Raw genomic sequence first — 22,276 nt, forward strand, 5'->3', positions numbered from 1 at the left:
AGTTGGGAGGGTGTTTCAGGAGGATGAACACACATGGCTGATTCATGTCGATATATGGCAAAAACCACCATGATATTATAAAGTAATCATCCTCCAATTAAAATATTTTTTTCAAAAAAGAATAAGCTTCCAATGCACAAGCTTGTTTTATTTTTGCCTTAGCCCTGAAACAGTTACCCCAGCCCATCATAAATTGCACTTTCTCAGTTGCTCCCCACTTTTCTGAGTCCAAACTAAAAAGGATGTATTTCTGATTACTATCTTAACTTTACTCCTAGTTTGAATTATCTTTGCTGTTTTGGCTTGGACTCTTACTTCATCACACATGAGGCTGAGGCTTTTTGTCACCTCCATTTCCTCACTGCCTTTGGATGTTCCAGATAAATACCTCGGGTAGTTTGTCCAGGCCCAAGAATCTTCTGCCTCACGCAGACCACTCATCTCCTCTTTCTCTGTCTTTGGCCTATGGAAGCAGAAGAGATATTTTGTGTGATCTCCAGTCTACCAAAGCTATTCTCTGTTGAGGGGTGGGAGTTAGTTGTCTTTGCCCTTTTCTTAGGGTAGGGGAGTGCATTTCAGAGGAACATTTCTTAAAATGTGTCCATCACTTTCTGAATTACTGTTCATCATCAAGCTATTGTAATTTTGAACTTAGGAATATGATTAAAAGCATAGTACTAAAACAATTTGTTAACAAAGGCTTTAATTAATTAGCATATACTGATGCTATTTGCCATGTACTTCTTTCTTTCCTTTCTTTTTTGAGTAGACTTTCCCCTATTTTATTATAATCTTTACATATACTGACCTTAATCTCCTCTATATGTCTTCATTGATATTAAAATGGATTGCAGTTGAAAAGTTATAATCTGTAAAGTGTACAAAATGACTATTTCAAAGTTTGCTTAGGAGTAAATCCTTAAGTAGCATTTATAGTAATATTACCATGGAAAATTGAATACTTTTTTCTGATAATTGACCAATTGTTCACAAGAATCCTAAATTACAGGCAGATTATGTGACAAATATATGCATGTGCTGGACCCTTTCAGATAATAATCTGCTATGTTTTGGACTCTAGAAATGTATACTTATGTAAGTAGTATTTAAATGTAGTACTTTCATATGCAGGGGTGTTCTAGAAACATTTATGGATATTGTTTTTTCAGTATCAAAAGTGACACCAAGAAGTGTTATATTCCTTGGAATCCTCAAAAAATGAGGTGACAGAAAACAGACTGGATGTGCTCTGTAGAAATTCAGACTATCACATTCAGCGGGCAAAGGGGCTGACTCAGATGCATTTCCTCCACTCATTAAATATTTATTGAGCATCAGCAAAATGTCAGACTTTGATAGGCTGGAGTGATAAATCAGTGAGCAATAGAAATAATGACCCTTCACTCCTGGAATTTGGGATAGTTTTCCACCATCAGGATATAGGCATCTATAAATATGGCCTTTAGTTTTTCAAGGAAGCTTATTTTCTTCGGCTATTACACGGAAGTCAGGAGCATCACTTTACAGGCTACTTTGTGAAGTTACATGAAATAATGTGTATGGAAGTGCCCAGTGAGAAAATATGAGAGGTTGAAAAGTTGATAAACTGTGAGAAGTGGGGAATTTCAGGAACAAGAATTCTTAGTGCACTTACCTGTACAAACTTATTGTCATCAATTATATAACCAAATTAGCAGTATTTTTTGAAAGAAGAATTCTTCTATACAATGGTAATTCTTATTTAATTCTTCAATCAGTCATTGTGAACATGAAATCAGTGTTAAGTCTAATGCTACAAAATGTTTTCACTGGAAAATTGTACAATATTTTAGGTAAGATTCGTCTTTGAGGAACAGATGTCCTAAACAGAGTCACTCATAAGCCTCAGTTGTAACTCTGGTTTAATATGATTTTATTACATGATTTTATGATTTGATTTTAAGAGCAAAGTGCCCATCTTAGTTTGCACTGCATGAACACATGGCAGTCTCCATGGCTGCTTCCTTCTCTTCCTTTGATACAAATGAATGTATTTTACTTAGAGGATGATAGGGAAAGGTGAAATAGAAGTGTCTCCATTTAAGAGGAATCCATAACAGAGCTTTTCAGAAGAAAAATTAAGAGGTCATACTTCATTACAAGGCCCATGGAAGAAAGAATGGGCCCGTGCGCTTTTCTGGAAAAGTGATTTTGCTTCATGATTGATGACCTGTCTGGTGTGAGGCTGGTCACAGTAATAATGTCAGGACTTACTCTCAACAGTTGGAAAAGCTGTCAGTTCTGAAGTTCTGATGTGATAGAGGGGGGACTGGGATTATAAAGCTGAAATGGCCAAAGAGCGTCCTCTGATTTAGGCCCGTGATGCAAGGTGATTTTGTGTAAAACTGACTTTAAACTCATTTTACATGTAGAGAGAGAAGACTGAAAAGAACTCAAATAAAAATTTAACAGAAATTACTTTTCAAATATAATAAACATTTTCTTTTTACTACAATGATTTTTTGGCTGTCCAAGTTTTATTTATGAACATGCAGAAATTTTAAGATCAAATATATATGTGGGCTGATAAAAATAAAATTAAGTGTTTGAGAGAGTAGCACGATATAATGAAGGGAGTATGGAGGTTCGATTCTAACCTGCATTCATATCCAAACTCTCACACTAAGTAGCTGGAAAAAAAGATAATCCAGTTCTGTCCTCTCCTTTTTGGACAACATGATAGAATGAAATGCGGGGGCTGGAAAAGCCTTTCCTGTCTCACCCTGCAGGAATGAGCTCATACTTTTGCCAGCTCTTTTTCCTCCTTTTTGGGAGATCCAGCGTCTGAGAGATCGAGGTCTGACTGTTCTTTGCTCCCAGTCGTCAGATCCTCTTAGTGACTGCCAAGTGTCACTTCCCCCTAATGAATGGTTATATGCTCTGGGAGCCTGTGGTGAGCTTTATTCCTCCATCATTTGACCACTTAATATTTTTGAAAGGTATATATTCTGTGAATCCCTTGGGTTTCTTCTTGACTGTAGCTTCCCACAGCTGTCCCAGCCAGGTCCACCCTCAAGTTCTTGCCCTCCTAATCAGAAACCTTAGCGTCTATTCCAGCCTTTCCTAGTTTGTCTGTCTTTTTATAATAAACTGGAACATACATGACAATGCTTTGACTTGTGACATCTCGTCACCCTGTCCATGATCTTCTCTGAGAGTAAGCAGAATACAAGGACCCACTGTTGAAGCATGAGACAGTTAACATTTCTTTACAGCAATTTTGAAAATACTGAATGGTCACTATGAGAATGGTCAGTTCTGGTGTCACAGGTCAGCAAACATTCAAGACCCAGTTTTCTATCTTTATAAATACAATGTGGTCTTCTTAGTTGAGATGGACTACCTCATCCTAAAGTCTCACCGTTGAAAAGTCATTTGACGTGGACCTGAATGTGGAATCTATACAGTGACAGATTTCTTCAGTGAGCAAGAGAAATCGTTTATAACTGATGTGTTTTGTAGTTGAGTGGCTAATTTCTTCCACGCTTATATGGCGCTTATTTCCCGGTGAGGAGGGTACCATCACAGATCACTACACGGAGCACTACACACCAAGGTGGTTGTTTATATCAAGTTAGGAAATACTGCCTCCTGAGCCACCACCAGGGCACTCTCAGCACACGTATGAAGGCCTCTAGGGTTTCCCACAGTGGAGAAGCCTGTTGAACTTTAAGCCAGTGTTCCAACTTTTAAAAACATAGTATTTTCATATAACATGTTTTTGTACATCCCATGAAACAAGGGCTTAAGTTGTCGCATTCGGAACTACTCTGTGATAGAATTATCTTGTTCAGTTGCTTTTAATATAGGAGTAGTACTCTTGCCTGGAAAATCCCATGGATGGAGGAGCCTGGTAGGCTGCAGTCCATGGGGTCGCGAAGAGTCGGACACGACTGAGCTACTTCCCTTTCACTTTTCACTTTCATGCATTGGAGAAGGAAACGGAAACCCACTCCAGTGTTCTTGCCTGGAGAATCCCAGGGACGGCAGAGCCTGGTGGGCTGCCATCTATGGGGTCGCCCAGAGTCGGACACGACTGAAGCGACTTAGGAACAGCAGCAGCAGAGCTGAAACCTGTATTGATGTTGCATCGTCCTGGTGGTGTGTTGTTGGGGTTTCTCATACAGGCTGCACGACAACTTGTCTCATCTTGCCCTCAGACTGGAATCAAGCCAAGGGTTATTTTTATTTGCTTTTCTTCATTCTGCCCAGATGGATGGAACTGTTGGTAGCCCCTAATTGTCTGTTTGTCAGCATAAAAATCAGAAGCTTTGAGTTGCTCACATTTCAAAAGGAATTATGGATACATTGGAAACATGTGGGCCCTGAATTTTCTGGAGCTGTTGACTTTGTAACATATTGTTTGTCTCCCTGGTTACTTCCCTAGCCTTTAGGTTTTTTTTTTGTTGTTGTTGTTGTTTTGTTTTGTTTTTTTTTTTAATTGGAGGATAATTGCTTTACAGTATTGTATGGATTTCTGCTATACAACAACTATAACTTATTGAATCAGCTATAAGTTTACATATATCCCTCACATCTTAAGCATGTTTCAGGCAGGTCTCAGCAGAACTGCTGGCATTTGTTAAGTATATTGCCAATGTGAAGATTATTTGGTTCAATGTCTGGCACATATTTAGACACAACTCCCTGTATCCCTTACTATGTGTATAAGCAAATAACGTCAATCAGGCCAGTCTCATTATGAAGAAAACTCCCTGGGAACCAATGAAAAGATGTTAATGATTCTCCAGTTTGGTTCCTTGGAGAGAGGGACTTCCCCTCCACCTCACTAATATTGGGCACTTCATCAATAAACTAGGGGCAAGCAAGTAACTAAGTGGTGCTTCTGCAGTGCCTAAGGACACTTGAAAGCAATTTGTTGTCTTAAGTGGATTAAATAGCTCCTCCCTGAACATCTTATTACCTGATGAGTTTGTAAAAATTAGCTTTTTCTTCATAGGGAGTACATAAGTAAACTCTCAAAATGACTTGTGGCTGAAAGTCAAGCAGCTTAGGCTCAGTTGTGTTTCTGCTACTTACTAACCACATGGTTTTGGGAAAGTTTGTTCACTTCTGTGTGCCTCTGTTTAAAATGAGGATCATGACAATCTTATCAATTTCTGTGAGTTAATACTTAAAGCAGTTCTTGGCACATAGTAAATGACAGGGACTTGGCCACTATTGTATAATCAAACAGTGCAATATACCAAACAGACTGCAGTTTTTACATAGAGAAGTTCATCACACTGTAAAAATGATGGGAATTGTACATTCTAATGCATGGCATAAGGAAGATCAAACTGTTTTGTTTTGTTTTGTTTTGTTTGCTTAAGCTATGTGCCTCCTTTTTCATCCCACTGTCTGCACTATTCTTGGCACATGGATTGTTAAATGAATAAATGAATTATTAACTGATTTATGTTCATCACTTTCCTTTTGATGTTTTTGTGCAGGCCAAAATGGTCTGTGTATCCCCAAGAAACTATATTGCTTTAAGAAATAGCCAGTGAAGGGGGTATGAGAAATATGGGGGTTTATGTGCTGTATATGTCTTAATTGCCAAAATTAATTGCTGCAATAATAATCAGTGTTTAGCATTTTAACAAAAGAATAAAAATGTGTGTGTGGTGAGAGTGAAAAAGGGAAATTTTAAATAAGATGTAATTTTTTATATTTCAGTAGTGTCAGTTTTCATGAATATTATTATTTATTGATTATGCCAAAGCCTTTGACTATGTAGATCACAACAAACTGTGGAAAATGCTTAAACAGATGGGAATACCAGACCACCTGCCCTGCCTCTTGAGAAATCTGTATGCAGGTCAGGAAGCAACTTTTAGAACTGGACATGGAACAACAGATTGGTTTCAAATCAGGAAAGGAGTACGTCAAGGCTGTATATTGTCACCCTGCTTATTTAACTTATACACAGAGTACATCATGAGAAATGTTGGGATGGATGAAGCATAAGCTAGAATCACGTTTGCCAGGAGAAAAATCAATAATCTCAGATATGCAGATGACACCACCCTATGACAGAAAGCAAAGAACTAAAGAGCCTTTTGATGCAAGTGAAAGAAGAGAGTGAAAAAGTTGGCTTAAAGCTCAATATTCAGAAAACTAAGATCATGGCATCTGATTCCATCACGTCACGGGAAACAGTGGAAACAGTGAGAGACTTTATTTTTGGGTGCTCCAAAATCACTGCAGATGGTGACTGCATCCATGAAATTAAAAGATGCATGCTCCTTGGAAGAAAAGCTATGACCAACCTAGACAACATATTCAAAAGCAGAGACATTACTTTGCCAACAAAATCCATCTAGTCAAGGCTATGGCTTTTCCAGTAGTCATGTATGGATGTGAGAGTTGGACTGTAAAGAAAGCTAAGCACCAAAGAATTAATGCTTTTGAACTGTGTGTTGGAAAAGATTCTTGAAAGTCCCTTGGTCTGCAAGGAGATCCAACCTGTCCATCCTAAAGGAAATCAGTCCTGAATATTCATTGAAAGGACTGATGTTGAAGCTGAAATTCCAATACTTTGGCCATCTGATGGGACGAACTGACTCATTAGAAGACCCTGATGTGGGGAAAGAGTGAAAGCAGGAGGAGAAGGGGACAACAGAGGATGAGATGGTTGGATGGAGTCACTGACTCAGTGAACATGAGTTTAAGTAAACTCTGGGAGTTGATGATGGACAGGGAGGTCTGGTGTGCTGCAGTCCATGGGTTCGCAAACAGTCAGACACAGCTGAGCAACTGAAATGAACTGAATTGATTATAGAAAAGGAAATATAAAATTGAAGTATATAATTCTACCTTGCTTGACAGTATTTCTGAGAATTACAACTATAATAATTAGATGTAACAGTTCTGCTATACTAAAAGCAGACAGACTTTCTTAAGACATCTACTTAGATGGTTTAGTGTTGAAATAATTTAAAAATTCTTTTTTTCTGTTGCTTTTACTGGTTATGAATTCATTCTGATTTAAATTATCTAGATTGCCCTCAAACTTATCAAACATGACACTCATTTATTGCTGCAACTTCTAGACTCGCAAAACTTGAATCCCCATCTCCCCTGTCACATGTAGAGATGGAACGGCCAAGATAGTGGGAAGAATGAAGAGTGACCATTAGCTGTGCTTGCCAGCAAAACAGACTATAGCCAGCCGTTTCTGAGCCATCTAGTTCTACTGGAAAGGTTTTGTTTGTTTGTTTCTTTAATTGAAATATAGTTGATTTACAATGTTGTGTTAATTTCTGATATATAGCAAAGTGATTCAGTTATGGATGTATATTCATATGCTTTTTCATATGCTTTTCTATTATAGTTTATTATAGGCTTCCCAGGTGGCTCAGATGGTAGTTTATTATAGAACATTGAATATATAATTCCCTGTGCTATACAGTAAGATCTTGTTGTTTATCTATTGTATGTGCAGAAGGTTGTATCTGATAATCCAAAATCCCTACTTTATCCTTCCCTTTTCCTCTTTGGTAACCATAAATTTGTTTTCTATGCCTGTGAGTCTGTTTTTGTTTCATAAATAAATTCATTTGTGGCATATTTTAGGGTCAACATATAAATGATATCATATAGTATTCTTTCTCTTTCTGATTTTCTTTACTTAGTATGATAATCTCTAGGTCCATCCATGTAGCTGCAAATGGCATTATTCTTTTTTGTGGCTGAGTTATATTCCATTGTACCACATCAATTTTATTTTATTTATTGTTTTAACTTTATCACAGTATAGTTGACTTATAAAGTTTTAGGAGTATAGCAAAGTGACTCATTTATACATACATATATATGTGTGTGTGTATGTGTGTGTGTGTGTATATTTATACACTTTTTCAGATTTTTTTGTCATACAGGTTATCACAGAATATTGAGCAGAGTTCCCTTTGGTATAGAGTAGGTCTTTGCTGGTTATCTATCTTATAAATTCTGCTAGAAAGTTCCTGTTCAATCAGACTAGGGCTAATAGCTGTTCTGGTTGTAGGCAGAAGTTTTTTGTTGTTTTTTTAATATACTCTTATTCTCAGGGTAAGTGATTTCACCCATATCCCTACTTTAAAATAGCACAATTCTAGTCTCTCTCTAGTGTCCTAAGTGCACATAATCATGAAGATTTTATCCACACAAGAACCCAGTTGTGGTCCAGCCACCTTTTCTATAATCTCTATTCTTCCACAAAGCACATTCTCTTTCCCCAGGAGCAAGCTTATGGGTCCATGGCCACTCGATCTTGTGCAGAATTTCTGGTTTTCAATGATAACAGTATCACAGAGAATTTCCGGAGCTTTTCCTCTGTGGGCTCCCACTGATTTGTGAATTACTTGTAGGTAAAAATCCTGTATTTTTATAAAAGTATGCTAGATATCTATCCTAAACTATATTAAGCAGGTAAAAAAAAAATCCCATGGAAAGGATAAATGCATCTACTTTTAAAAAATCATTTCAGTAGTTCCTTATATGAGATATTTCTCAATTAAACTATCTCTTAGTCACTAAACAAAAATAAACTCTGTATAGGCAGATTAATAGCTATGTAAAGTGCATCAGAGGTTACCAAGGCAAAGGAGGAGGAGAAAATTGGAAAATATTGCCTAATGGGTAGAGTTACCTTTTGAACTCATGGAAAAGTTTTTGAAATCTGTTCATGATTATACCACATTGTGAATGTAATGAATACCAGTGAATTGTGCCCTTGAAATTTGTCAAAATAACAAATTTTATGTATATTCTACCACAATAGAATTTTAAAATGAGTCATTTGCAAGAGAAAGGCATTGAAATATTCAAGATAACTAAATGAATATTTTCTAAAAAGAAAATCTTTCCCAAATAGAGAAGTCATAAGAGAGAGCCTAGAAATTAGTCTTGGAAACAAGTATGATTGTAGCAATATATTTTTTCATTCATTCTCATTTAAGAAACATACTACTACAACAGAAATAATCATTAGATAATGCAGCAAATTTAAAAACTGAATAACTGAATGATTGTAAGAAAGCTCCATAAAATAAACAAATCTCCAGAGTTGAAATGTTGGACACATCAGGGCCCAGTTCTCCCTGTTGATCACAGATATTCAGTTCAGTCACTCCGTAATGTTCAACTATTTGCAACCTCGTGTACTGCAGTATGGGAGGGGGCCCTGTCTATTACCAACTACCAGAGCTTACTCAAACTGATGTCCGTTGAGTCGGTGGTGCCATCCAGCCATTCAACCTTTGATGTCCCCTTCTCCTCCCACCTTCAATATTTCCCAGTAGCAGGGTTTTTTCCAATGAATCAGTTCTTCACATCAGATGGCCAAAGTGAGTTTCAGCTTCCGCATCAGTCCTTCCGATGAATATTCAGGACTGTTTCCTTTAGGATGGACTGATTGGATTTCCTTGCAGTCCCAGGGACTCTCAGAGTCTTTTCTAACACCACAGTTCAAAAGCATCAATTCATTGGAGCTCAACTTTCTTTATAGTCCAATTCTCACATCCATACATGACTACTGGAAAAACCATAGCTTTGACTAGGTGGACATTTATGTGCAAAGGTTTCTGCTTTTTAATATGCTGTCTAAATTGGCCATAATCTTTCTTCAAAGGAGTAAGCATCTTTTAAGTTTATGGCTGCATTCACCATCTGCGGTGATTTTGGACCCCCAGAAAATAAAGTCTCTCACTGTTTCTGTTCTTTTCCCATCTATTTGCCATGGAGTGATGGGACCGGATGCCAAGATTTTAGTTTTCTGAATGTTGAGTTTTAAGCCAACTTTTTCACTCTCCTCTTTCACTTTCATCGAGAGGTTTGTTAGTTCTTCTTTGATTTTTGCCATAAGGGTGGTGTCATCTGCATATCTGAGGTTATTGATATTTCTCCTGGTGATCTTGTTACCAGCTTGTGTTTCATCCAGCCTGGCATTTCACATGATATATTCAACATATAAGTTAAATAAGTAGGGTGACAATATACAGCCTTGATATACTCCTTTCCCAGTTTGAAACCAGTCTATTGTTCCATGTCCAGTTCTAACTGTTGGCCCTCTGACCTGCATACAGATTTCTCAAGAGTCAGGTTAGGTGGTCTGGTATTCCCATCTCTTTCAGAATTTTCCACAATTTGTTGTGATCCACACAGTCAAAGGCTTTGACATGGTCAATAAAGCAGAAATAGATGTTGTTCTGGAACTCTATTGCTTTTTCAATGATCCAGTGGATGTTGGCAGTTTGATTTCTGGTTCCTCTGCCTTTCAAAATCCAGCTTCAACATTAGAGGTTCAAGGTTCACATACTGTTGAAGCACAGCTTTGGGAATTTTGAGCATTAGTTTTCTAGCATGTGAGATAAGTGCAGTTGTGCAGTAGTTCGAACATTCTTTGGCATTACCTTTCTTAGGGATTGGAATGAAAACTGACCTTTTCCATTCCTGTGGCCTTCTGCTGAGTTTTCCAATGTGCTGGCATATTGAGTGTAGCATTTTCATAGCATCATCTTTTAGGATTTGAAATAGCTGAACTGGAATTCCATTCATTTATTCCTAGTGATGCTTCTTAAGGCACACTTGATTTTGTACTCCAGGATGTCTGGCTCTAGGTGAGTGATCACACCATTATGATTATCTGGGTCATGAAGATCTTTTTGTATAGTTCTTCTATTTATTCTTGTCACATCTTTGTAATATCTTCTGCTTCTGTTAGGTCCATACCATTTCTGTCCTTTATTGTGCCCATTTTGCGTGAAATGTTCCCTTGGTATCTCTAATTTTCTTGAAGAGATCTCTAGTCTCTCCCATTCTATTGTTTTCCTCTATTTCTTTGCATTGATCACTGAGGTAGGCTTTCTTATCTCTCCTTGCTATTCTTTGGAACTCTGTATTCATATGCTTATATCTTTCCTTTTCTCTTTTGCTTCTCTTCTTTTCTTAGCTATTTGTAAGGCCTCCTCAGACAACCATTTTGCCTTTTTGCATTTCTGTTTCTTGGGGATGGTCTTGATCACTGCCTCCTGTGGAATGCCATGAACCTCCATCCATAGTTTTTCCAGCACTTTGTCTATCAGATTTAATCCCTTGAGTCTATTTGTCACTTCCACTGTATAATTGTAGGGATTTGTTTTAGAACATGACTGAATACTCTAGTGGTTTTTCCTATTTTCTTCAACTTAAGTTATTTCTACACTGATTTCCAGTAGCATATTGCACACCTACTGACCTGGGGAATTCATCTTTCAGTGTCCTATATTTTTTCCTTTTCATACTAAGGTGGTTGAAATGGTATGCTGAACAGAAAAATATAAAACAGACATGGATGCATCTGCCATTCATTTTGAATAGGAAGCACTGTCAAGTTAGCAACAATCACAGGACTCAAGGATCAGATAGACTGGATTTGTGCCCAAATCATCCTCATGTTTAGATTTTTAGTCTCACTGATGCAGTTTCCTCATCTAACAAATAAAGGGGGGAAAGATACAGCAGAATTTATTTTTTTGTGAAGGGTAGAGAGTTTCTGGTTAAGGCCTTTCATGCAGATGTTCTTTCAGTCCAGTTCAGTCACTCAGTCACGTCCAAATCGTTCAGTTCAGTTCAGTTCAGTTCAGTCCCTCAGTCATGTCTGACTCTTTGCAAACCCAGTAACCGCAGCATGCCAGGCCTCCCTGTCCATCACCAATTCCCGGAACTTGCCCAAACTCATGTCCATCGAGTTGGTGATGCCATCCAGCCATCTCATCCTCTGCCGTCCCCTTCTCCTCCTGCCCTCAATCTTTCCAAGCATCAGGGTCTTTTCCAAAGAGTCAACTCTTTGCATGAGGTGGCCAAAGCGTTGGAGTTTCAGCTTTAGCATCAGTCCTTCCAATGAACACCCAGGACTGATCTCCTTCAGAATGGACTGGTTGGATCTCCTTGCAGTCCAAGGGACTCACAAGAGTCTTCTCCAACACCGCAGTTCAAAAGCATGAATTCTTCAGCACTCAGCTTTCTTCACAGTCCAACTCTCACATCCATACATGATCACTGGAAAAACCATAGCCTTGACTAGACGGACCTTTGTTGGCAAAGTAATGTCTCTGCTTTTCAATATGCTATCTAGGTTAGTCATAACTTTCCTTCCAAAGAGTAAGCGTCTTTTAATTTCATGGCTGCAGTCACCATCTGCAGTGATTTTGGAGCCCCCAAAATAAAGTCTGACACTGTTTCTGCTGTTTCCCCATCTATTTCCCATGAAGTATTGGGATCACATGCCATGACCTTAGTTTTCTGAATGTTGAGCTTTAAGCTAACTTTTTCACTCTCCTCTTTCATCAAGAGGCTTTTTAGTTCCTCTTCGCTTTCTGCCATAAAGTGAAGGTGGTGTCATCTGCATATCTGAGGTTATTGATATTTCTCCCAGCAATCTTGATTCCAGTTTGTGCTTCTTCCAGCCAGGCATTTCTCATGATGCACTCTGCATATAAGTTAAATAAGCAGAGTGACAATATACAGCCTTGACGTTCTCCTTTTCCTATTCGGTACCAGTCTTCTGTTCCATGTCCAGTTCTTACTGTTGCTTCCTGACCTACATACAGGTTTCTCAAGAGGTAGGTCAGGTGGCCTGGTATTTCCATCTCTTTCAGAATTTTCCACAGTTGATTGTGGTCCACAGTCAAAGGCTTTGGCATAGTCAATAAAGCAGAAATAGCTGTTTTTCTGGAACTCTCTTGCTTTTTCCATGATCCAGCAGATGCTGGCGATTTGATCTCTGATTCCTCTGCCTTTTCTAAAACCAGCTTGAACGAATGAAAGTTCATAGTTCACGTATTGCTGAAGCCTGGCTGGGAGAATTTTATGCATTACTATACAAGTGTGTAAGATGAGTACAATTGTGCAGTAGTTTGAGCATTCTTTGGCATTGCCTTTCTTTGGGATTGGAATGAAAACTGACCTTTTCCAGTCCTGTGGCCACTGCTGAGTTTTCCAAATTTGCTGGCATATTGAGTGTAGCACTTGCACAGCATCATTTTTTAGAATTTGAAACAGCCCAACTGGAATTCCATCACCTCCACTACCTTTGTTCATAGTGATGCTTCCTAAGGCCCACTTAACTTCACATTCTAGGATGTCTGGCTCTAGGTGAGTGATCACACCATCATGATTATCTGGATTGTGAAGATCTTTTTTGTACAGTTCTGTGTATTCTTGCCACCTCTTAATATCTTCTGCTTCTGTTAAGTCCCTATCATTTCTGTCCTTTATTGTGCCCATCTTTGCATGAAATATCCCCTTGGTATCTCTAATTTTCTTGAAGAGATCTCTAGTCTTTCCCATTCTATTGTTTTCCTCTATTTCTTTGCATTGGTCGCTGAGGAAGGCTTTCTTATCTCTCCTTGCTATTCTTTGGAACTCTGCATTCAGATGCTTATATCTTTCCTTTCCTCCTTTGCTTTTTGCTTCTCTTCTTCTCACAGCTATTTGTAAGGCCTTTTCAGACAGCCATTTTGCTGTTTTGCATTTCTTTTTCTTGGGGATGGTATTGTACCCTTATCTTCTGTATAATGTTATGAACCTCCATCCATAGTTCATCAGGCACTCTATCGGATCTAATCCCTTAAATCTATTTCTCACTTCCACTGTATAATCATAAAGGATTTGATTTAGGTCATACCTGAATGGTCTAGTGGTTTTCTCCACTTTCTTCAATTTAAGTCTGAATTTGTCAATAAGGAGTTCATGGTCTGAGCCACAGTCAGCTACCGGTCTTGTTTTTGCTGACTTCATAGAGCTTCTCCATCTTTGGCTGCAAAGAATATAATCAGTCTAATTTCAGTATTGACCATCTGGTGTTATCCATGTGTAGAGTGTCTCTTATGTTGTTGGAAGAAGCTGTTTACTATGACCAGTGCACTCTGTTGGAAAAACTCTGTTAGCCTTTGCCCTGCTTCATGTTGTACCTCAAGGCCAAATTTGCCTGTTACTCCAGGTATCTGTTGACTACTTACTTTTGCATTCCAGTCCCTTATAATGAAAAGGATGTCTTTTTTGGATGTTAGTTTTAGAAGGTCTTGTAGATCTCTGTAGAACTGTTCAACTTCTTCAGCAGTTCTGGTCAGGGCATAGCGTTGGATTACTGTGATACTAATGGCTTTCCTTGGAAACGAGCAGAGATCATTCTGTCTTTTTGAGATTGCATCCAGGTACTGCATTTCAGACTCTTTTGTTGAGGATGTTGGCTACTTCACTTTTTCTAAGGGATTCTTGCCCACAGTAGTAGATATAATGGTCATCTGAGTTAAATTCACCCATTCCAGTCAGTTTTAGTTCACTGATCCCTAAAATGTTGACGTTCACTCTTGCCATCTCCTGTTTGACCACTTCCAATTTGCCTTGATTCATGGACCTAACATTCCAGGTTCCTATGCAATATTGTTTTTTACAGCATCGGACCTTGCTTCCATCACCAGTCACATCCACAACTGGGTACTGTTTTTGCTTTGGCTCCATCTCTTCCTTCTCTCTGAATGTTCTTTACCTACCTATTATTAACATATAAGTTCAAGTTAGTTTATTGTTAAATGAGTGTTATTCTACATAAAATATCATAAATTCCTGAAGTAATTTAGCTCCCGATATGGTTTGTATGAATAGTTTTTTTTTTCTCTTTCTTCCTTCCTTCTCTGCTCTCTTCCTTTTCTGCCTCCCTTCCCCCCCCTTCCTTTCTTTCCTTTTTTATGGGCTAAATTTATTCTTAGCATGTTGTTTTTGTTTAGTTCCTAAGTTATGCCTGATTCTTTTGCAATCCCATGAACTGTAGCCCAGAAGACTCGTCTGTCCATGGGATTTCCCAGGCAAGAATACTAAGGTAGGTTGCCATATCCTCCTTCAGGGTATCTTCTTGACCCAGGGATAGACCCATGTCTCATACATTAACAGGAGAATTCTTTACCACTGAACCACCAGGGAATAATACTTAGCATACTTGCTAATATTATTCCATCTCTATTCCAGACTGTTGGGAAATACCAATCAGTGTTCAAAGCACCCCTAATTGTGGACAAAGTGTAAATTATCTTTTGCAAGCAAACATTGTTATAACTGAGACACAGTCTTTGCCTTGAAAGGTTAATCTGATAAGCATTGATTTCTGTGTGGAATTTTCTCTAACCTTTTTCTCATTTTCTGTTTTCCTTCCTTATGTGCTGACTTTGGTGTAGCAGACCACTTGGGGATTGAATTCATGGGTAAGACTAAACAATTTTCTCCTTTATATCCAGAAATGCTAAGTTTGATAATGTGTATATTGTTCTTCTTCCTCATCTGATTATGATTGAAATGCCTCACTATCAGATGCTATTAGTAGTAAAAAACAAATGTTTTTGCCAGTTTTTCACTAAGTGGCTCAAAATGAATGAATTAACTACTTATTGAGAAGGCAATTTAATGTTAAGTGCTGCTTTGAAAACTGACAGAAGTTGAATTTGGCTTCTGGCTTTTTTTGCTTTCTTAATTCTCAATTTTCTTATGTGTAAATAGGGGTAAACTAGTTCCTATTTTATTACACACATATATTGCTTAACACAATGTCTGTAAAATGACATACACTCAATAAATGGTAGACAATAATGGTGATGGTTTTAAAATATCAGTTTTTGTTACTTTCTGGTTTTATTTTTCCTTTTGCATAGTGGATAATTTGGATGCATTTTGGTCAATCTTAATTCTGGAGTATGGGTTCTATTAATGTTTTCATTTACAAAGTGAAAAAATTATTTTGAAAGTATTTGTAGTCTATGGTGTGTTTTTAAAAAGATTAGAATACCTCCCACAGTAATTATTTTCTGTACTCATAGATAATTACATTAAGAATTGTACATAATTTTCTGAGTCTATATTATAACAAAATGATTTAAAAACACATTCCATAGGGCTGATAGGCATCATGGTACTAGGATGGAAAGATACCTAGGAGTTAAAGTTAGTGAAATTGAAGATCCAAATTTGAATCTGAATTTATAGTTTCTCCTTGATTGGCTTTTGTTGAACTTTTAGGTTTTTCTCTTATATAATATAGATATGAATGCTTTCTTCATACATTTATGTTTATTTTGATAATACCTGTAAATTTGCTTGTAATCATGTATCCATTCATCCATTAATTCAGCAAATATGTATCAATTGCTCACTTTAAGCAAAGAAAAAGTGCAAAATGCTACAGATCATATAATGAGAAAAAACGGGGATAAAAGCTGATTTGCTGGAACTTACAATCTAGGAAATTTTCAGATGATAATTAGGGAATAAAACTGATAAATATAAAATTAAGGATTTCTAATACCTATTCGAGGCAAAATAATATTAGTTCATAATAGTGTGATGATATCCAGTTGAGATTCCTTAAAAAACTAGGAATAAAACCACTATATGACCCAGCGATCCCACTCCTAAGCATATACCCTGAGGAACCAAAATTGAAAGAGACACATGTGTCCCATTGTTCATTGCAGCACTATTTACAATAACTAGAACATGGAAGCAATCTAGATGGCTACCGATAGATGAATGGATAAAGAAAATGTGGTATATATACAAAATGGAATATTACTCAGCCATAAAAAGGAATGCATTTGAGTCAGTTCTAATGAGGTGGATGCACCTAGAACCTATTATACAGAGAGAAGTGAGTCAGAAAAGAGAAAGATGAATACCATATTCTCACACATATATACAGAATCTAGAAAAGTAGTACTGAAGAACTTATTTTCAGGGCAGCAGTGGATAAACACACATAAAGAATAGACTTATGGACATGGGGAGAGGGGAGGAGAGCATGAGATGTATGGAAAGAGTAACATGGAAAGTTCATTAGCATATGTAAAAATAGATAGCCAATGGAAATTTGCTGTATGTCTCTTGAAACTCAAACGGGGGCTCTGTATCAACCTAGATGGGTGGGATGGGGAGGGAGATGGGAGGGAGGTTCAAAAGGGAGGCGATCTATGTATACCTATGGCTGATTCATGCTGACGTTGACAGAAAACAGCAAAATTCTGTAAAGCAATATTCCTTCAATAAAAAATAAATTAATTAAAGAAAGAATAGTGTGATAATAGAAGATGTGAAAATTGATTGATATTGGAAACATGGCAACAAGTATTTGAAAGGAATTGATGTTGAAAGGTAGATAAGGGTGATTATCAGGGATGACTACAAGATTTATAGTTTGTATGTTTAGATAAAATGTGGGTCCATTTTATGAAAAATAAGACTAAAAGAACAGATTTATGGGAGATTTTTACTAGATTAGATTTGGAAATTTTGAATTCTGGGAAATTTTGAATTTGTTTTGTCTGGTAGAAGATATTGATAGTTATATTTTGTAAGTTTTGAGGGTTAATTAGAAATCAGTGATTACATATTTATATTAACACTGATATTCCTATTGTATGATATTACTTGTTAGTTCTTTATTATCTAAGTATTAGATCACAGAAAAAACAGACAGCTTAGTTTCTGCAGATTTGGAGTTTTGCTAGATAGATGTGATGAAAGCTTGAAAGGGCAATGAAATTCAAGATAATTTTGAAATGTAGCATCACAGTCTATAAGATAGGTATGCTACTGCTAAGTCACTTCAGTCATGTTTGACTCTGTATGACCCCATAGACAGCAGCCCACCAGGCTCCCCCATCCCTGGGATTCTCCAGGCAAGGACACTGGAGTGGGTTGCCATTTCCTTCTCCAATGCATGAAAGTGAAAAGTGAAAGGGAAGTCGTTCAGTCGTGTCTGACTCTTAGTGACCCCATGGACTGCAGCCTACCAGGCTTCTCCATCCATGGGATTTTCCAGGCAAGAGTACCCAAGTGGGGTGTAAGATAGGTATGTAATGAAATAAATAAGGAATGCATAATTTGAATGGAATTAATGAATAGTTACCATGTGCGCCCTCAAACAAATTGTTGGCATGAAGAGGTTGTAGTCATATGGACAAGGAATTACAGGGAATTGTGGATAGCAGTGATGTGGTAGAGTATAAATTTTAGAGAAAAAATATGTGGTTTGTACTTTCCTCTTTTACTGATGATGATGGAAGACAGTATCAACAGTCATTTGAGGATAGCAAGTCCTTAATGTAATCAATAGAGAAGTATTCTCCATTATATGGTGATGATTGCTGGCTCCAGAAGTTATATAGTAGAACGACTGTAGATATAAGAAACAAGGCCTGGTGGTGTGTAGCACTGGCATAGCCTTAAACTCCACAATCAGTGTGGCCATGGTTATAGTAAATTAAACTTGCTATACCACTGATAATTATTGTTATTGAAAGAAACAGATGAGTCATTATCCTATTGAACTTTTCCTGCAGATTTTCAGTGACACTGATACCTTACAGTATAAAGATTTGCTGTGGAATCAAGATATGTATTACGAGGTCTGTTTTAAAACATTCAAAATCATTTAGTTACCAGTAGGAAAAAATAAGAAGCTCTTGTCTCATTCATCTATATGAATCTCAAGTCTAACTGGTGTTATAATGAGTCTTACAAAAGTTGAAGTCAAAGCATAACTTTAAAGAAAGGGTGCTCAGGGCTGGAGCACTGGGATGACCCTGCGGGATGGGATGGGAAGGGATGTGGGAGGGGGTTCAGGATGGGGGACACATGTACACCCATGGCTGATTCATGTCAATGTATAGCAAAAACTACCACAATATTGTAAATTAGCCTCCAATTAAAATTAAAAAAAAAAAAAGACTTACAGGGAATGGATTCTCAATATGCAAATATCTGACTTGTCTTGGAGGGAAGTGGTTGCCTAAAGGCAGAGTTAAAGTGAGTACTTAGTATGCATATGAAAGTGAAATGAAAGTGAAGTCAGTCGTGTCCGACTCTTTGTGACCCCATGGACTGTAGCCTACCAGGCTCCTCTGTCCATGGGATTTTGCAGGTAAGAGTACTGGAGTGGATTGTCATTTCCTTCTCCAGGGGATCTTCCCAACACAGGGATTGAACCCAGGTCTCCCGCATTGTAGGCAGACGCTTTACCGTCTGAGCCACCAGGGAAGTCCTTAGTATGCATATAGATAATGGCAAATAATGGAGTATTCTGAATGGTGAATAGGTTTCCAGACTTAATGAATAAAATGTTTTCAGTGACCTCACTAATTCTAGACACTATTCACGTCCCACCCCCCAGATTCCTCTAACTGAATGTGTAATATTCTGTGCATTGCTTTGGGAATAAGTATTTTTGAGATTTAACTCATAATTTTAAAATCCACATGGGCAAAATTGGCCCATGGAAGATGATATCATCATAATATGACAGCATCTCTAGGTATAAATTAAACTGGTTAGCCAATATATAGGCATACTCTCTAGAAATTTAATTATGTCAGTTGATTGGTGTGCCTTACAAATAATCAGTGCCAGTTCTGTATTAATGAATTCCAGAATACCTTTGTTCTCAACTTTCATCATCCTTGCTTTGGGTAATACAAATTTCATCTCTCCTTGGGTTGCAACGTAGATCATAAGGTGATAATCCTTAAAAAATAAAAATGAAAAATGGGATTTGGCTGCACCACATCATAGTTGTAGCACTTCGGCTCTTTGATCTTTGTTGCGGCCTGTAGGATCTTTAGCTGTGGCCTGAGGCATTATCTTACACATACATCTTTTCCCCAGTTCTTTGTATTCCTAGTGGCCATGGCATGTGTGCACTCAGTGATCAGACTCAAAACCCGAACACATCAAGTTCAACAAATTCTTATTTATATCAGAGAGCTACAAAATCATATTCTTCAAGAATTCTATTATTAGTTAATTATTATACATTTATCACACTTACTGTATGCTAAATGTATAATGACCAAAGACTCTGAAACCAACAATAGAGAAAGCTACACATAACTGAGATGATATAACAAGTGCTATTAAGATGCAAAGGCAGAAAAAAAAATGCATAGGCAAAATACGACGAAAGGAAAAAAAAACATAAAAATGAAAGCCACTAAATGGGCTTAGGAAATTTAGAAACATCTTCTGAGGATAAGGGGGAGGAATTCAAGCTGGATACAAGCCAAAGTGGATAAACTGTATTAAATGTTTCTCTAGTTCAAATCTATACTAGCTTCACTTTCCTTCTACTTAGTGAGAACCTTTCTATTTCGGTCTCTCTATCTGGGCCTCTGAGCTCCCTAGTGTCACTACTTTATAACTGAAAAGAGGATGTTAACTTCAGTAAAAACACTTCACCAAAAAGCATCTTGGATTGATTTTTAATATTGAAGAATAATTATCCTGTTGAATATGCCATGCCAAACCTAATGTGCATAAAACTGTTAGCACTCAAAAGTATTTTTCTGCAAATATATTCATGTTTTTCTAATGATGCAACTGGGGCTGGAACATGGAAATTTCAATAGATACTGCTTTAGAATGTCAGTCATTTCAGTCACTCAGTTGTGTCTGACTCTTTGTGACCCCATGAACCACAGCACGTCAGTCCTCCCTGTCCATCACCAACTCCAGGAGTCCACCCAAACCCACATCCATCGAGTCGATGATGCCATCCAACCATCTCATCCTCCATTGTCCCGTTCTCCTCCTGCCCTCAATCTTTCCCAGCATCAGGGTCTTTTCCAATGAGTCAACTCTTCGCATGAGGTGGCCAAAGTATTGGAATTTCAGCTTCAATATCAGTCCTTCCAATGAAAACCGAGGACTGATCTCCTTTAGAATGGACTGGTTGGATCTCCTTGCATTCCAAGGGATTCTTGAGAGTCTTCTCCAACACTACAGTTCAAAAGTATCACTTCTTCAACGCTCACCTTTCTTTATAGTCCAACTCTCACATCCATACATGACCACTGGAAAAGCCATAGCCTTGACTAGATGGACCTTTGTTGGCAAAGTAATGTCTCTGCTTTTTAATATGCTGTCTAAGTTGGTCATAACTTTCCTTCCAAGGAGTAAGCATCTTTTAATTTCATGGCTGCAATCACCATCTGCAGTGATTTTGGAGCCCAGAAAAATAAAGTCTCTCACTGTTTCCACTGTTTCCCCACCTATTTGCTGTGAACTGATAGGACCAGATGCCATGATCTTAGTTTTCTGAATGTTGAGCTTTAAGCCAACTTTTTCACTCTCCTCTTTCACTTTCATCAAGAGGCCTTTAGTTCTTCACTTTCTGCCATAAGGGTGGTGTCATCTGCATATTTGCGGTTATTGATATTTTTCCCGGCAATCTTGATTCCAGCTTGCACTTCTTCCAGCCCAGCGTTTCTCATGATGTACTCTGCATATAAGCTAAATAAGTACGGTGATAATATACATCCTTGACGTACTTCTTTTCCTATTTGGAACCAGTCTGTTGTTCCATGTACAGCTCTAACTGTTGCTTCCTGACCTGCATTCAGATTTCTCGAGAGGCAGGTCAGGTGGTTTGGTATTCCCATCTCTTTAGAATGTAGTATCAATTTAAAAACTACAGTTAACTGACATAGTTAGGAAAGGAGTTTGAAGGTGTGTAAAACTGCAAAGTTGTTTGTAAAAAATTAAAATACATAGTAAACTAATAATTTAAAATATTTCTTGAATTCATGATGTAACCTACTCATTCATGCATGCATGAGGGAGAAATTTATAATTTTAAAGTCAGATATTCAAACTTTTTCTCATAACATGGGTAGATTAGGAGATGTTATAGACAAAGTTTTTTGTTAGCACAAGTGCTTGTTGAGTTTTGTAAGAAATGCACCCAGTCATCCAGAGGAGACAGCTGGCCAAAGGGCATGTCAGGCTGGTCAAGTCTGGAAGGTGCATCTATCATGGAGAGGGATTTCTTAACCGAGAGATATCCTGCTGCTCTGTCAGGTGCTCTGTCATGGAGCATATCTCATTACAGCCATTTGAGCTCTTTGTTACACAGCCATGCCTCTGACAACACCCTGATGAATCTGATGCTGTAGGCATAAAAAATGCTCATATAAAAGCAAATGTAGTGCCACTTGCAAACATATTACCAAACCACCGGAAGAGCTAAATATTGTGTTGGGAGCTCTTTTTTGCAATTTTTTTCACACTCATATGGAAAAATGAAGTCTGTCAGTTAAATGTCTTGTTTGTGCTTTGATATTGTGTTTAGGAGAGCATAATATATGTATGTAGTCTAAGTGAACACTGGTATATTTTTTTAAATCAAAAGATTTATAAAATTTGGGACAAGTAAGTTTTTTTTAACTATAATCTT

General features: G+C 37.6%; 1 protein-coding gene across 6 annotated transcripts in view; it reads left to right on the forward strand.

The window, feature by feature from the left end:
* The window catches only part of NRG3 (neuregulin 3), a 1,214,780-nt gene that overhangs the window by 1,068,225 nt on the left and 124,279 nt on the right, over positions 1 to 22,276 (forward strand). For 3 of the 6 annotated variants that reach the window (XM_069571557.1, XM_069571555.1, XM_069571558.1), the window contains exon 4: positions 15,237 to 15,263. In XM_069571557.1, coding sequence (XP_069427658.1) covers positions 15,237 to 15,263 — 27 coding nt within the window. The remainder of the gene's footprint in view (positions 1 to 15,236; positions 15,264 to 22,276) is intronic. The other 3 variants (XM_069571559.1, XM_069571556.1, XM_069571560.1) reach the window with 1 other exon arrangement.

The sequence above is a fragment of the Ovis canadensis genome, chromosome 25 (genome assembly GCF_042477335.2).
Source record: "Ovis canadensis isolate MfBH-ARS-UI-01 breed Bighorn chromosome 25, ARS-UI_OviCan_v2, whole genome shotgun sequence".
Classification (NCBI taxonomy): domain Eukaryota; kingdom Metazoa; phylum Chordata; class Mammalia; order Artiodactyla; family Bovidae; genus Ovis; species Ovis canadensis.